General features: G+C 36.8%; 1 protein-coding gene across 1 annotated transcript in view; it reads right to left on the reverse strand.

Annotated features, from left to right (window-relative positions):
• Positions 1-5263: 5263 nt before the first annotated feature.
• SMARCA5 (SWI/SNF related, matrix associated, actin dependent regulator of chromatin, subfamily a, member 5) overlaps positions 5264-16483 on the reverse strand; it is a 43010-nt gene continuing 31790 nt past the window's right edge. Inside the window, exons 15-24 of the mRNA XM_006887010.1 lie at positions 14318-14466; positions 13863-13982; positions 8977-9087; positions 8575-8688; positions 8319-8441; positions 7527-7659; positions 7005-7123; positions 6396-6608; positions 5861-5968; positions 5264-5562 (exon numbers count right to left, since the gene is read on the reverse strand). Coding sequence (XP_006887072.1) covers positions 5497-5562; positions 5861-5968; positions 6396-6608; positions 7005-7123; positions 7527-7659; positions 8319-8441; positions 8575-8688; positions 8977-9087; positions 13863-13982; positions 14318-14466 — 1256 coding nt within the window. The 3' untranslated portion in view covers positions 5264-5496. The remainder of the gene's footprint in view (positions 5563-5860; positions 5969-6395; positions 6609-7004; positions 7124-7526; positions 7660-8318; positions 8442-8574; positions 8689-8976; positions 9088-13862; positions 13983-14317; positions 14467-16483) is intronic.

The raw sequence follows: 16483 nt of genomic DNA on the forward strand, positions 1-16483 counted from the left end.
AGTGAGACAGGCTCAGTAAAGAGCAGAATTCAAAGCTGCTGTACATAAGGTCGCTACTGGTTGCAGGCAACTCCAAGGCACCAAACAACACAAACTCTTTTTACAATGAGCAAACACATCAAAGGGAAGGAAAAAAAAATAGAAATTTACTACTCAATGCTTTTTTTCATTATTAGATTTTTTCTTATTAGGTTTATTTCCAGGGGCATTATAGATACTGTGTATAATATGAACAAAATTTCTTTTGGATTATATTTTCTAACTGGTAGTGCTGGCATACATAAAGGCAATTAATTTTTCCCATTTTTATTTTCTATCCAGGACTTTTGTCCAACTCTTAGATGCTCCTATTTTCTCCAGATATTTATCCTTAACATTTATTTTTTTATTTACTTTTAACATTGGCTAGGACAAGGTTGAATTCTGATGGTAAAAGAATGTTGAAGTGATCTAACAGAATGTGAAAATTATCAAACAATATCATTAATATCACATGCAAGTAAAATATTGCTGAAGATTATTTAAAACCAGCTAGAACAGTAATCAACAGAAAAATGTCAGAAATTCAAGTTGATCCACAGGAGGTCATGAAATAAAGGACATCAGTGCTGATGTCAAGAAGGATCTTAGCTAAAAGCAGAAAACACCAAGAGGATGCTGCTTGTTGTTAGGTGTTGTCCAGTTAAGCATGACTCATAGTGGCCCTATGAACAGTGCATCTGAACCTCATCCTACCCTGCGCCATCTCCTTTTCGGAGCCCCACCCCTTCCAAGCACTATGTCCCTCTCCAAGGAATAGGACCTACTAATATCATGTCCATACATACCATGAACTGCTAAGGAAAACAGATTCGTCCTGGAAAAGGGTTAAACCAGGCTGCTCCTTGGAGGCAAGGATTCTGAGTCTCCGTCTAACATACTTTGGACATGTTATAAGGAGAGACCGGTCCTTGGAGAGGGACATCATGGTTGAGAGGGTGGAGGGACAGAACAGGAGGGAAGGCCCTCTATGAGATGGATTGATTCAGTGACTGGGGTTTAATTGGGATGGGTGTGTCAGAGGCAGTGCAATTGGCACAGGATAGAGGGGGGTTTAGGGCTGTTGTACATAGGGTCACTATGAGCCACATAACAATATCATGCCCAGAGTATGTGAGGCCAAGTCTCATCATTCTTGCCTCCAAAGAGTACGCTGGCAGAACTTTCTCCAACACATTGTTCTTTTGGCAGTCCAGGGGATATTCAGTGCTCTTCTCCAACATCACAAATCAAAGGTCTCACTTTTTCTTTCATCCCTATTCAATGTCCCACTCTTAGATGCTCATGCGAAACTTATACCTGGACCAGGAGGCCATTGTGTGATCAGGGGAACACTGCATTAAGGGAGCTCATCAGGGTTGTATTCTCTCTCCATACCTATTCAATCTGTATGCTGGGCAAATAATTTGGGAAACTGGACTCTATCAAGAGGAATGTGGCATCAGAATTGGAGGGAGACTCATCAATAACCTGCATTATGCAGATGACACAATCTTGCTTGCTGAAGTGAGGATTTGAAGCACTTTTTGATCAAGGAATGCAGCATTCAATAAGGATTGAATTTCAATGTCAAGAAATCAAAGATTCTTACCACTGGACCAATAGGCACCATCTAATGGATGGAGAAGAGACTGAAACTGTCAGAGTTTCATCTTACTTGGATCCACAATTAACACCTTTGGTACCTTGAGACACATTGCACTGGGGAAGTAAGTCTGCAGTTAGGGACCTCACCAAATCACTGAGTCGCAATATCAGTTTAAGGACTAAGGTGCTCCTGATTCCGGCCATGGTATTTCTGATCACTTGATATGCATTTGAGATCTGGAAGATGCTTGTGCTTATTGACTTTGTACAGGCATCTGGTTTTATAGATCCTAACACAATGTGGATGACAGTCAAAGAATGGGAATCCCAGAACATTAATTGTGCTCATGTGACACCTATACATAAACCCAGAAGCAGCTGTCCCAAAAGAACAACGGAACACAGCATCGCTTAAAATCAGTAAATGTGTTTCAGGGTTGTATCCTTTCCCCATACCTTTTAAAGCTATTTGCTAATAATTTGAGAAGCGGGACTGTAAAGAATGTGGCATCAGGACTGGTGGAAGACTCAACAACCTAACAGATGACACAAACTAGCTTGCCATCATTACAGACTTGAAATCCACAGAAACCAAAAACTACAGCTTTCTCAATGTCAAAAAAAGCAAAAAAAATCCTCACCATTGGACTAATAGGCAACATCATGATGAAGAAAACTTACCAATAATTTCATTTTACTTGGATCCAGTCAATATCCTTGGTAACAGCAGTTAAGAAACAGTTGCAGTGGGAAAATCTACTGCCAAGGACCTCACCCAAAAGAACAATGATATCAGTTTAAAGACTATGGTGTACCCGACCCTAGTCATTATTTTTTCATTTGCTCCCAATGCACCTGAACGTTTCATAATAAATATGGATGACAGAATTGATGCCTTTGAATTGTGATGTTGGAGAATAATACTGAGTTAACTCATGGACTGCCAAAAGAACAAACAAGTCTATGTCTTGGAAGCTGTGCAACCAGGATGCTCCTTTAAGGCAAGGATGGTAAAACTTCATTTCATATAGTTTGAGCATGTTGTCAGAAGGGACTAGTTCTTAGAAAGACTTCATGCTGGCAGTAAAACTTCATGCTAGTTTTGTAAGACTTGTTTGACGATGATTCTTAAGGACCCTGTGAACAACAGAGCTAAGCCTTGCCCTATTGTGTGTCGTGTCCAGTCTCATATATGCAAACTCATTGTTAAATTCACTGTCAGTCTGTCATGTTGAAGGACTTCTGTCTTGAACCCACCATGTCTACCAGCATGAAGTCTTTTTCTAAGAACTAGTCCCTTCTGACAAACCCTGCTTGCTGAAACTGAAGAGGACCTGAAGCACCTGCTGCAGAGTGTCAAGGACTACAGCCCACAATATGGATTGAGGCTCAATGTCAAGACAAAGATTCTCACCACTGGACCAATTGGCAGCATCAGGATGGATGGTGAAGAGCTTGAGATTGTACACAGCTTTAGTTTGCTTGGCTCCATAGTCAACAGTCTTGGCACCAGCAGCCAGGAAATTAAAAGGCGCATTGCCATGGGAAAGTCTGCTGTTAGGGACCTCTCCAAAGTGCTGAAGAGCAATGGTGTCTCTCTGGAGACTAAGGTGCATCTGATACAGGTCATGGTCTTCACAATCACCTGTTATGCATCAGAGAGTTGGACAATGACCAAGGAGGATAGAAGGAGAATTGATGCCTTTGAGCTGTGGTGCTGGAGAAGAGTATTGAGAATACCATGGACTGCTAGGAAAACAAACAGATTTGTCCTAGAAAGGGTTAATCCGGGTGGCCCCTTGGAGGCAAGGATTCTGAGGTGCCGTCTAACATACTTTGGACATGTTGTGAGGAGAGACCGGTCCTTGGAGAGGGACATCATGCTTGGGAGGGTGGAGGGACAGCGCAGGAGAGGAAGGCCCTCTATGAGGTGGATTGATTCAGTGACTGGGATAATTGGGATGGGAGTGTCGGAGACAGTGCGATTGGCACAGGACAGAGCGGAGTTTAGGGCTGTTGTACATAGGGTCGCTATGAGTCGCAGGCGACTCGACGGCACATAACAACAACAACTTCCTCCTGGGCAGCGGGGGTGCTCAGCTGCTCACCAGTATTAGAAGTATACACAAGGATAAAGATATGGCATTTTCCTTCTGCAAAAACTGACAGCCTTAGAATCCTTTTGGGACAATTCTACCCCATTTTACGGTTGCTCAGTCAAAAGGAATTCAATAATGAGTTTGGTTTAGGTTGTTCCCTAAAACTCACTTTTTGTGCCTCTTCAGCCTTTCTTTTCAAATGTTTATTTCTAAAAATCACAAATCTTAAAAACTCAGGGGGAACTTTTCCTCAAATACACAAGACTCTAAATATTTTAACAAACCAACTTGTGCAAAAGCTACTTTCATGTGACCACAGGAGAAATTCATAGTACGGCCATCGTAACTATGGTTTTCTTGAAATGGACAGCACTAATCTCACCATTTCAGAAAAGCAAGGAAGGAAAGGTATTAAGGTACTGTTGAAACTAAAGAAATCAGCATTTAAATATTTATTTTCAATGAGGGTGGACACATTAAAGAGACCATTAGATGGAAAAGAAATCTTATCAAGTAAAGGGAAAAAGATAACCCAAGGAAAAAAGCAAACAAAAATCCATTAGGGAAAGAAATTGAAGAAATGGAAAGACCACTTTTAAGGATTATAAAAGTTATATATTTATTCACGATGCTACATTTATTGCATTCCCTTAGAAAAATGGAGAACTGCTTATGTACCCAATTTGCACATATAAAACTTTATACAAATTATGTGTAGCACACAAAGGCCTCTGGTACAGCTAAAATCCTGACACTACAATCTGGGTGCTCCTGCTTCAAGGTCTCCAGTCTATCTGTCCATAGAAAACAAAAAACTGGAATCATGGCCAGTTCTGCTGTTCATACTTACTTTTTAGAAATTATTTTTAAAATATAATAAAATAAAATTTTTCAGTTACTCTAAAACTCAAAATGCTACAAACTGGGAGGGCATCCATCCTGCTACCAATTTCACTTATGGCAAGTTTACACTTTATTTTGGCTGGGTCTTTTTAAAAAAATCACTTCAGTTATGACATTATCTTTCTAAATTGTGGCTGCTTCAGAAGGTCATTGTCAAAATATTTATCAACAATTAAAAAATAATATTCCTTTTACAAAATGGTACAATAACACCTTAAGGAACCAGAAAATACTAAGCATCTTTGGCTATACAACTAAAAGGCCCTTGGAACCAACTATAGAAACAGAAAGCATAACAAAAATATGCATAGGATTTAATTACAATTCATCTTGCCTTTTTTTCCATTCTACCCACATACGTAAGAAGAATGCAATTTACATAATCTTCCCAAATGAAACACGATGGTACCACAAAGATACCAAAATTTCTGCAAAGGCAAAGTGAATTAAAAGACTTACACAACTAAGTTGAGACTGAAGAGACAAATGTTTGGTGGTGTTTTGTTGTTTTCTTAAATTGTTTGCTTAAATTGTGTTTAAGTCTTACTAGTGTAGAAATTATAGCTGAGGAACAAAAATGTCACAATTTTCACAAATGGAATTATAATAGAAAAATAAATCAAATGAAGCATTTATTAATAAATGAAGCCTATTTTATTACTTCAAGTGTTAAAAGATAAAAAAAATCTCAGCACAGCTGTTGTATTTAAAAAAGTGAAACTACATACTATGTTTTTAGCTCAGTAAACAGATGAACCTGATGTCTTTTAATGACATAACAGTTGAGCATTGTACAGTACATCTTATGAAGACCCGTAAATTAAAGAACTACTGGTTTAAATTTAGTGATTATGAAACAAAAATATATTCATAGTTTCAGCTTCTTTTTTCTTCCTCGGCCATCAGGGGCTCCATCCATTTTACGTTTCTGTGTCTAAAAGCACAAGATTTATGATAGCATGAAATATACTGTCACACACAGCACTTTAGATGTTAAATAATTTTTCTTTTCCTGTCCAGAACAGTATAATTTTCAAGAATCATTATCATGTCTATTTTACGTAATAACAAAGTTAACAATGAAATCAGAAGAAATCAGGACTAATAAATGAATATATAAAACTAATAAACTTTTTTAAGTGAACTAAGGCTATAATATTTAAAGGGGGAAAACTAACAGGCCAATTAATTCAGTCCATAAACAATATATTTACATATTTACAGCTACTTACTGAAGGCTTTGGTCCACGTTTCTTTTTCTCTGCCTTCTCCTTTTCTTCTAGTTCCATGTTCTCTCTTTCAATCAAGGTAATTAAGGTGTTACACCTCCTCTGGAGCTCCTTGAGTTGTAAACAGAAGTTGTAAATATAAATTTATATAGTAAACTTTTTATGTTCCATCTACAAAGTTTTATTTTAACAGGCTAATAGAAAAACATTCACACACTCAAGAGATACAATAAAAACAAAAGAAATTCGTTTTCATCCATAACTATGTTTTGAGGTAGAAATTAAAATGATGTGATTTCTTCATAAATCCTTCTTATACATTAAAAGTATCCCATATATATGCATTATTGTGATTTACAGCCCTGCCTGTGAACTCAATGTCATTTATAGAAAATATGTTTGAGGGCCAAAATCAATTTAAATGAACTTTGAGTATAATCACTAGAATTATGGGAGACAATGTAGTTTACCATAGTAAAGGAACATTACTTTGAATACTCAGTTATTTCCATTACACAAAAATGTCCCATGCACTCACCATTGCTGTTCTAGATTTAAGAAACCAGTCAAATCTGAACTGAGGAGAGTTGCGAATACATTGTCGCAACTCATCATAAACATTTTCCTTGTCAAATCCAAGCTTGTGAAGCATACAAATCAGAAAACGATCCTCTTCTTCAGTATAGTTTTTTCCTTTGTTAGTACCGTATGATATTCTCAGTTGATGAAAAGGTGCTTTGTATCGTCCAATCTAGCATATATAAAATATTGTATTATTTAATACATGATCAATACACTCTATACCTCAAACTCAGTTTTGGCAAACTTAGTTTTTTGTTTCGTTTCCAATCAGAAGTTTCTATTAAAAACATTTAAATAATAAATTTTGAGTAATAAATAAATTTTATGCTGATAGTTATTACTGTAAAGAGAAAACTCATTTCCTGCTATTCATGAAAGAGCAAACACTAGGAGTGCCACTGGACCCAGATAATCGAATAGTGAATACTGTCTGCTGAGAATACCTATAACGTGGTAATGCTTTTCTATTAAGAAATCCCCATTTTAAACTACCATTGCTTTCCTTTAAAAAAAAGTTATTTCAATTATAGAAGTCTTTTATTAATATTATTAATAAACAAAGTACCTTTGTGTCAAGTGCTTTTTTGATACTAATTCTTCTCTGAATTCTTGCCTCTCCTCTTTCAATCTGAGCCATAATTTTCTCTATATCTTGCAGTTCATTACATCTTTCCCAAAACACAGCTGTAGGCGAATAAAGTTTGAAGGCAGAAAATATAATTAAGTCATTTGCTAAACTCGTTTTTGTTTGTTAAGTGTTATCCAGTTGGCTCTAACTCACAGCAACAGAACAAAACATATGTACACATGACAATCCAGTAAGGTCAGGAAACACAGGTGCGTGTATGTACATTTAAGAAGTTAGAGAAATGAAATGAAAATGAGACCTACAATTAAGCTAGACGGCACTTAACAACAACATACTCTTTTAAATAAGGGAACAAAGTCTATTTGAAGTTAGGACACATACACACACACACACACACACACTCGCTCTAAGTTTATGTCAAAGAAATTTTAGCGTATCAACTTCACAGTAAGAAAATTAAGACTCTGCAATATTCTAGTAAAATAAAAAATTAATTACCTGAGTATTCAATGACTTCCTCTGGAGTCTTTCCTTCTACTTCTCTTGCTATATTTTCAATATCATCGCGGCCCCACTTCTCATTAGCTTTTATAAACTGGTTAAAATCTCTCTTATTCCAATTGGTAAAACCCTACAAAATAACAGAAACAAATGATTTAATTGTATTATATTAAATTAGAGGAAACATGGTAAAATATTTTATCAATAGTTCTAGATACTACAGAAAACCTGTTTTCTAAAACTTCTATTTTCACTTTATCATTTTAAAAAAAATTAAGTTATTTTAGAGTGGTAACTTTTTATTTACTAGATACATACTTTTTATAATACATTTAAATAGAGAACAGCATAAACTCAACAGACAAAACCAAGCAGGAAAATGAACGAAATTAAACCTTAAAAGCAAGGTACAGTCAGTCAGATTCAGAAAGGCTTTAAGTGAATGCCAAAGGATGCTAACTAAGTAAGAGAGTACCAAGCAGAATCTTATACTTGATAACAACTTGGTATCACTGTGGAGAATTCACTCGCTGGGAAAGAAAATGAGAACAATGGAAGAAAGGTGATCAAAAATACCCACTCCACCAAGGTTGGTAAATAGCCAAGATCTTAACTACAAAACAATTAGTTACAATATAATGGTAACATGCGCCTATATGTCAATCACTTAATGAATCTAAACCTTTTATTTTAAAAGCAGAAACTCTGTATTTCTTTGCATACCAACAGAATGTAACACATTATTATCTTACAAAGTAACTGTTAATCACTGCTGACAGAAGGTTTTACCTGTGTTAGAAGCTTCTCTTTTTCTTCTAACTCTTCATCATTAAGAGGTTCAGCTTCATCAATTTTAAGCTGTTCTTCTTTTTGTGCCTGCGCTGCATTTGGTAGGTCAGGATTTCGAGGTACCTAAAAAATATTTTTCTATGTAATCAACCACTAATAAATGGCTAACAAGTCTTTTCTATTTAGCTTAAATAAGAAATTTTTATGATCTCAATCATATAAAATAGGATGGACATAAGAAAGTTATTTCTATTACCTTGTACCCAATAGTTTTTCTGTAATACAGAATTTCTTTTTCCAGTAATTCAAATAAACGTGGAGGAAAAAACTGGAAATCCTGAACGTTGGGTTGTTTCGGAGGTCGAGGGGCCTAAAGAAAAAGTTTTGAAAAATGAAAAATCAGGTTTTTGCTTTATGTCTATCCCTAGTCTTCATTCTATAAATCATCATTCCAATAAACTGCATGCATCTTCCAGTAAAACAGAACTGATGTTAACAACTTCATGAATATTCTAGTTAATTCCAGAAAACATCAATAACTGAAAACTGAAGGGTATACACTAATAAAATCACAAAAATGTAATTCTCTGTAATTTCACTTTAGCACATACATCTTAAGAACATTTCCATTACTTATATTTTTCTTTTGTCAATTCACCTTGGGTGCTTTAGGTTCACTAACGCGAAGAGCTTCCCTGAAATAGGCATCAACAGCATAGTTGGCTTTTCTTTCTCTTTTAGGTGGTTCAATCCACTCTGTGAATGCAATCTAGAATGTGAAAAAAATTCAGTCACTTTTAGCACATACTGTAGAAAATTCTACAAGAACATCACACTGTGTAGTAATAAAAATGTTTACTAATGGAAAGATTATACTACAAAATACTGTAAGCTCTACAAAGGCAAAGATGGTACTCTATATATTGTAATTAGAGTACAGTTCTAGTGAACAGTTTAGGTACTCATCAAGTATTTCTTGAACAAATGAATTAATTCTACTACTGGGCAGGGTGAATATGCTAATATGCTACATAAAGTATGCTACAAATCAAACTGGGGGGGAGGGGAGAAATGAAGATATATAATCTAGTCCAACCATTCTACCACCTTACAGAGTTTTCTAATTTTTCTGTATGTTATCAAATGTTACTCAGAGTTCGGGGAAATGTCCTCCATTACACCACTTGTGTTCCTTAGCATGGTACTAGCATTTAGGGCTTGCTTCACGTGGGTTTCTCCAGCTGCCCTACAGCCTTGGTTCTCAGCAACTTTTTAGTTACAAAACAAAAATACTGAAACTTGACATTCAAAATTTGTTCCACCTCTAAAAATACGCTACCACCTAACAGTTTTCAAAGCAAAGTGGCATTCATTACTGGCAGAGGGACTGGCCTTGGTAGAGGAATGATGACTATCCTGTCCAGCCTTACAGCCCAATGTGTAACTGCTAGGCGAAGTACTTATGTTTTCAAAGTGACTGCAGAAGAAACAAGGTTCGTGCAATGTTCACTGTGATGTGTGGGACCCTGCTAAGGTTCAGAAAGCTCTGTCAGAGCAAATCAAAGTCACAGTACATCCTGATGTTGTGATAAGCAATGCAACAGGGAATTTTATTTCTCCCACCAAAAGGCTCTAATGACTAAAATAATCTAATAACTAACATAATCCTAAATGAGACTACTTTTGTGACTCTAGATACTGGAAAACTAATTTAAGCACAGAAAAGTGCATCACATCTTGCTATTACTACCATCTATGCTGAGATTACAGACAGACAAGCATTTTACAGAAAAAGTGAAAGACATACCCCTTATAGTGGAATTAATCATTAGTTTCAGTGCTGTCTCTGCCCCTTGGCACAAGTGTCTTGACACACTTATTTCCTTGCTCCACCATTCAAGATTCCCATCCACTTCTACCCACTCCCTTCAACATCTATCTCCCATTGTCCAGCCCTTGATCTGATAGCTTATATCTAAAGCTTCCTTGGCTTTTGTAATTCCAGACACGTCAGCTGCTAACAGTTTCTTATGCTGTGACCAGTCTCCTAAGTTTAGTGCTAATGCGTCCCAAGCGACGGGGATGTGTGCTGTGGAACTGGTGTGTAGACAGTTTTCTTCTAGGCCCAAGGGCCCGAACGAGCCCCACGTAACCTTAGGGGTCCTCTACTGTTATCTGTGGGTGGAAATTTTCAGAACAGAGCAAGGAAACACTGCATGGTTCAAAACTGGGAAGGGCATACGCCAGGGATGTGTCCTGTCTCAAAATCTTTTCAACCTGTATGCAGAACAGATTATCCGGAAGGCTGGGCTCTATGAGGAGAAATGAGGCATGAGGATTGGTGGAAGATTCATCAACAATCTGCATTATGCAGATGATACAACCCTGCTTGATGAAACGGAGGAGGACCTAAAGCGCTTGCTCCAGAGGGTCAAGGACTGCAGCCTCCAATATGGATTGAGGCTCAATGTCAAGAAGACAAAGATTCTCACCACTGGACCGAAAGGCAGCATCAGGATGGATGGTGAAGAGATTGAGATTGTTAACAACTTTAGTCTGCTTGGCTCCACAGTCAACACTCTTGGCACAAGCAGCCAGGAAAATAAGACGTATTGCGATAGGAAAGTCTGCTGTTAGGGACCTCTCCAAAGTACTGAAGAGCAATGGTGTCTCTCTGGAGATTAAGGTGTGTCTGATACAGGCTATGGTCTTTGCAATTACTTGTTATGCATCAGAGAGTTGGACAATGACTAGGGAGGATAGGAGAACTGATGCCTTTGAGCTGTGGTGCTGGAGAAGAGTACTGAGTGTACCATGGACTGCTAGAAAACCAAACAGATTCATCCTAGAGAGGGTTAAACCTGATTGCTCCTTGGAGGCAAGGAGCCTGAGGCTTCGTATGACATACTTTGGTCATGTTGTGAGGAGAGACCGGTCCTCGGAATAGGACATGCTTGGGAGGGTGGAGGGCAGGCGCATGAGTGGAAGACCCTCTATGTGGTGGACTGATTCAGTGACTGGGGTAATCGGGATGGGTGTGCCAGAGACAGTGCGATTGACACAGGACAGAGCAGTTTAGGGCTGTTGCACATAGTGTCGCTATGAGTCGTAAGTGACTTGAAGCAAATACCACGACTACCACCACGCAGAGATTGCATCAGGTTTTGTAGTACCACGTTCTTTAGCAAAATCAGGAGTGGAAGCTTTGAACAGATCTCTCACAGCTGAATGGAGCAAATAAGGAATGCAATTTGACATACTACAACCACAAATTAAAAGTGCCTTTAGTCATCTTGACCCCACTGGAGCATTTGAAACGATCCACTAAATTCCCTGTGACCAGCTGCGAACTGTGGAGGAACCTGCCAATTTTGCTGCTTTCCTTTGTAGTGATTCTGTTTCTTGCATTAGAGAAGTTGTAAAATTTGATGGAGAAAAGAAGTATTTCTTTTAGGGGGAATTCAACAGATTAAATAAAGTCACCAAAGAGCAGTAGGACATAATAGAAGCACTGATCTGAAAGACCAAAGGATCCTAGACTATCCTGCTGTTCATCTTTGGTTAAACAAATAGTCAGTGAATAGAGAGGATCCAAACAGACTACTTTTTTTTTTTTTTTTTTCAGTTTTTTCCCAAGTCTTATAAAATTATAATTAATAAACAGAAAAAAAATTGTTCATTTCCCCCCAATTTTTAGTATCAAATACCATAGATTAACTGTATTCATTCCATATAAGTAGATTTGTTGTTGTTAGGTGCCATTAACCATGACTCAGAGCAGCCCCAAGAAAAAGGGATCAGAACCCTTACCCTATCCTGTACCATCTTTATTATCTCTGAGCCCACTGTTACACAAACTGTGTCAATCCATCTCACCGAAGGTCTTCCGCTTTTCACTGACTCTCCACCTAAGTATAATGTGTTTTTTTCAAGGACCAGTACCTACTTATGTGCCCAAAATAAGAAGATAAAGCTTCACCACCCTTGCTTCCTAGCTGCTCATTTTCCGAGACTAATCTGTCTGTTCTTCTAGAAGTACACAAGACAGCCAACAATCTTCATCACCCTAACTCCAAGGCATCGATCGATGCTTCATCTGTCATCCCTATTCACCATCCAGTTCTCAGAAGCATAGCAAGTGACTAAAAAGATAACAATCTGAATCACACTTCAAACTGCCACCGTTGTTCCTTAACACCTTAGAAAGGTCCTTTAAAGAAGATTCACCCAAGGAAATGTATCTTTTGATTTCTTAACTGCAGATGCCAAAGGTATTGATTGTGGATCCAAGCAAGATGAAACTGCTGACAACTTCCAGCCATTTATCATGTTTTCTACTGGCTCAGTAATGAAGATTTTTATCTTCTTAATGTTGAGATGTAATCTCAACTACGAATGTAGCCTGTGATCTTCTGCGGCAAATGCTTCACGTCTTCTTCGTTTTCAGCAAGCAAGGTTGTAGCATATCCACAGCACAGGATGTTGATGAGTATCCTGTGATCCTGGTGTCACACTCTTCTTCCTGAAGTCCAGACTCTTGAATTATTTTCTCCGCATACAGATTGAACAAATAAGGCAAAAGGATAAAGCCTCGCTGCACACCTTTTTTGATTTTAAACCATGTAGTCTTTCTTTCCTCAGTTTGGACAACAGGTTCTTGGTCTAAGTATAGGTTTTACCTTAGCACAATTAAGTGGGATGAGCCATGGGATACCAAGGATATCACCCAAGATGATAGCAAAAAGTCATTGCAAAGACAGGATAAAGAAAAGAATGGATGTCAAGAGATTCTGAAAATTGAACTAGACAATCAGAAGCCAAAACACATGGAAGAAAGGGCAAATTAGAGTTTGACAGAAGATTTTAAATGGTAGAGCAAGGAAACAAAAGAAACAAAATGTGCAAACAGCTGGAGTCAAAAATAAAAAGTCACTTAGCATTTCTTAAGCTTAAAGAACTGAAAAATAAAGTCAAGCCTGGAGTTGCAATACTCAAGCATACTGTGGGCAGTTATCTCGGATGATCTAAAAAGTTATCAAGACAAGACAGAGGCAATATACATACTCAATGTACCAAAAAGACTGGCTGAAGTAAAATCTTGCTGGGTATTAACCAAACAGTTCAAACAGTACATCAACAAAGAACTGACAGAATTTCAAGTTGGACTTAGTAGAAGCTATGGCACCAGAGGTACTACTGCCTAATCTCAGCTGAAAATAGAGAATACCAGTATGTCTATTTGTATTATATTGACAGTTCAAAGGCATTTCATTGTATGGGTCATAACAAATTATGGCTAACATTAAGGAGAAGAATGGAAATCCCAGAACATTTCACTGTGTTTATGCAAAAGCTATACTCAGAAGAGATTACTGAAACATCACTAAAAATGTGGCAATAAGCTTTAGACAGAATGGAAAAGAAATTTACCTTATCAGTTGTGCAATGCATGTCTGATACAGAATTATAGGGTATTAGAGCAAATATTTAAGTATTAAATTTCTAATAAAATAAAGTCTTCAAGCAACTTAAAAGTTCAAGTACCTTTTGTTTTTCTCTATAGTCTTCTCCTTCAAAGTTATACACACTTGATTCTGTATCCATTGTAAAGTTTCTGAGAGAGCTTTCACCCATTTTGGAAAGTTTTTCATTCATCTCTGCAGTCTAGGGAACAAAAGAAACAACTTACTATTCCAAAACAAGAAGATAACTCATGAAAACAGAAGGCAAAATTAACTCATTTTTACATTCCACAAAAGCTTTTTAATGGAATTAGAGTAATTCCCTCAAACATTAAAAGTAGGGGAGCCCTGGTGGCCTAGTGGCAGGAAGCTACACTGCAATCCCAGAGATGTGTGGTTCAAATCCACCAGATGCTCTGCTGGAGAAGGAGGAACAATCTCCTCCTGTACCAGTCAGATCCGATTTGATAGTACACAAATAAAGAATAATAAAATGAATTTTAAAAAGTATAATCACTTAATATACTCCTTCCTCACCTTCTTTGCACCTCTTTCCAAAATACCATCAATATCTTCATCGGTAATTTCACTTTCCTTTGAAGCAAATACATGCGTTGCCCCATGTCGAATCATTTGAAGCATTTCATCTTTTCCAATTTTATTTAGATTCTGATCCACAAGTCTTCCTGAAATAGTAACAATGCATGTTAATTGACTACTTTTATTGAAAAGTAATACCTCCAATGTTTTCTCAAAAGCAGATTTAGTTCTCTGATAATTCTAATTTATATAAAATTTAATATGAACTCTTAGTATTTTAAAATGTTTCAAAAGCTTACATGACCATGCTTATTTAATACTGTCAAGATGAAATCTATTTTTCGTGTGAGATGAATTTAGTAATTTAGGGTTTTGAGAATTAAAACTGCTGAAATTTAAAAACAAATTTAATTTTCAACAAACACATCTTATAATTTTATAAAATTATAAAACCATGTAATTTTCTAAAACACAGAAAGTGTTTGGTGAGTAGAAAGATGTTACTACTCCATAATCAGATTTTTTTTTTAATCTTTAGAAACATGAAGTACAAAGAAACCTTCATTTTATTACATTTTATCAAGACATACTACAAAACACTGAACAGTTCTCATCTTAAGAAGTGTAACTCTTGAAAAGACACCTGGATCATAAAAGAAATTCCTATTAATAAAGCACAAGTTTTTCTATAACTTGCTTAATTACTATTACTATGGTCTAGACTCCTAATAGAATGCACAAACATTTTGTGAATTCTGAAGTGAAAATACCGCCACAGACATATTTCTTAAAAACTACCAGAATGTTCTTAAAGAAGTTCACTATTAAGAACCCTGTTCAGAGATAAAGTGCTCTGTGGGTATAAGCTTTTCCTATTTTAAATGTCTTCTAGTACACAAAACAGTAACAGAAAGATGCATGAGGCTTGATTTGCCATTTAAGTCTACAAATAAAGCAAAACAACTTTGCTTCAAAATCTGACTGAGTAAATACTTTAAAAAGTCAACAAAATTAAGTTATCTGTTCATTGTAAGTTAATTAAAATAAGAGTCTAACTGCAAATAAGAATCGCACTGCAATGGTTCAAAAAGAAGAGATACTGGGGAGGAGACAAAAAAATAATAACCATTACAATGCGCATTAGAATGTGCTCTCAAACAGGAACCTGAAGTTCCCTCAATCAATGCAAATAAAAGCCTTACTTTCGTCTTTGTGTGCTGTCAATTCCTATTCAGTGACCCCATGTGACAACACATCTGCCCCCAATGATTGTCCAGGCTGTACCTTGAATAGACCACCAGTTCTTTCTCTCAGTCACTGTTGGTATTGTTGTGTTAACACCCTTTAGGGGGTTTTCAGAGGGCTGTTAATCCATGAAAGGAGACCTCCCACCTTTCTCCTTCAGAGCAGCTGGAGGATAGGAACCTTTGGGTTCCCAGTGTACCTCCTTACCACTAGGCCATGAGAGCCAACCTTTCAGTTAGCCAAGCATTAACCACTGTACCACCTGAGCCCCGCCCCCTTTCCACTACTCATTAGCCCTAGTTACATATTTATTTTTATCACCTGCTAAATTTTAAGGTCCGCAATAGATAATAACATTTGTTTTATTTTATCTTTGTATTCATAGTACCAAGAACAGTGACTGCATTTGCTTACTGCTCAAAAATAACTAGATAATTATATATATATATATATATAGAGAGAGAGAGAGAGAGAGAGAGAGTGTTTAGTTTCTCTTCTCTAGGATCCCCTTTAAGCAATCAAGAGAGCTAAGTACATATAAATAATAAGACCATTGTCAGCCTCTTTATTCTTAAGAATCTTAAAAGAACAATTACTTTTCTCATTTATATTCCTTCATCAGGAAAATGCTCAAATAGGGGAAGAGAGGTTGCTAACTCACACAGCTAATACTCATTTCAACTTTCCTGACTCTAAAGCTCATATTCTGAACAACAAAACTAAAATTAAGATCTCAAGGGAAAAAAATAAATAAATAAATAAAATAAAATAAAGATCTCTAGAATACAAATGTTGGCTATTAGCTTACCTGGCTTAATTAATTTGTTTATTACCTGATTGTATTACTATTATATTAATAAAACCTCCTTTTGTCACACACACACACACACATACACACACACAAAATTAATCCAATTT

This window comes from Elephantulus edwardii, unplaced genomic scaffold (genome assembly GCF_000299155.1).
Source record: "Elephantulus edwardii isolate Elephantulus edwardi_28Jun2011 unplaced genomic scaffold, EleEdw1.0 scaffold00053, whole genome shotgun sequence".
Lineage (NCBI taxonomy): Eukaryota > Metazoa > Chordata > Mammalia > Macroscelidea > Macroscelididae > Elephantulus > Elephantulus edwardii.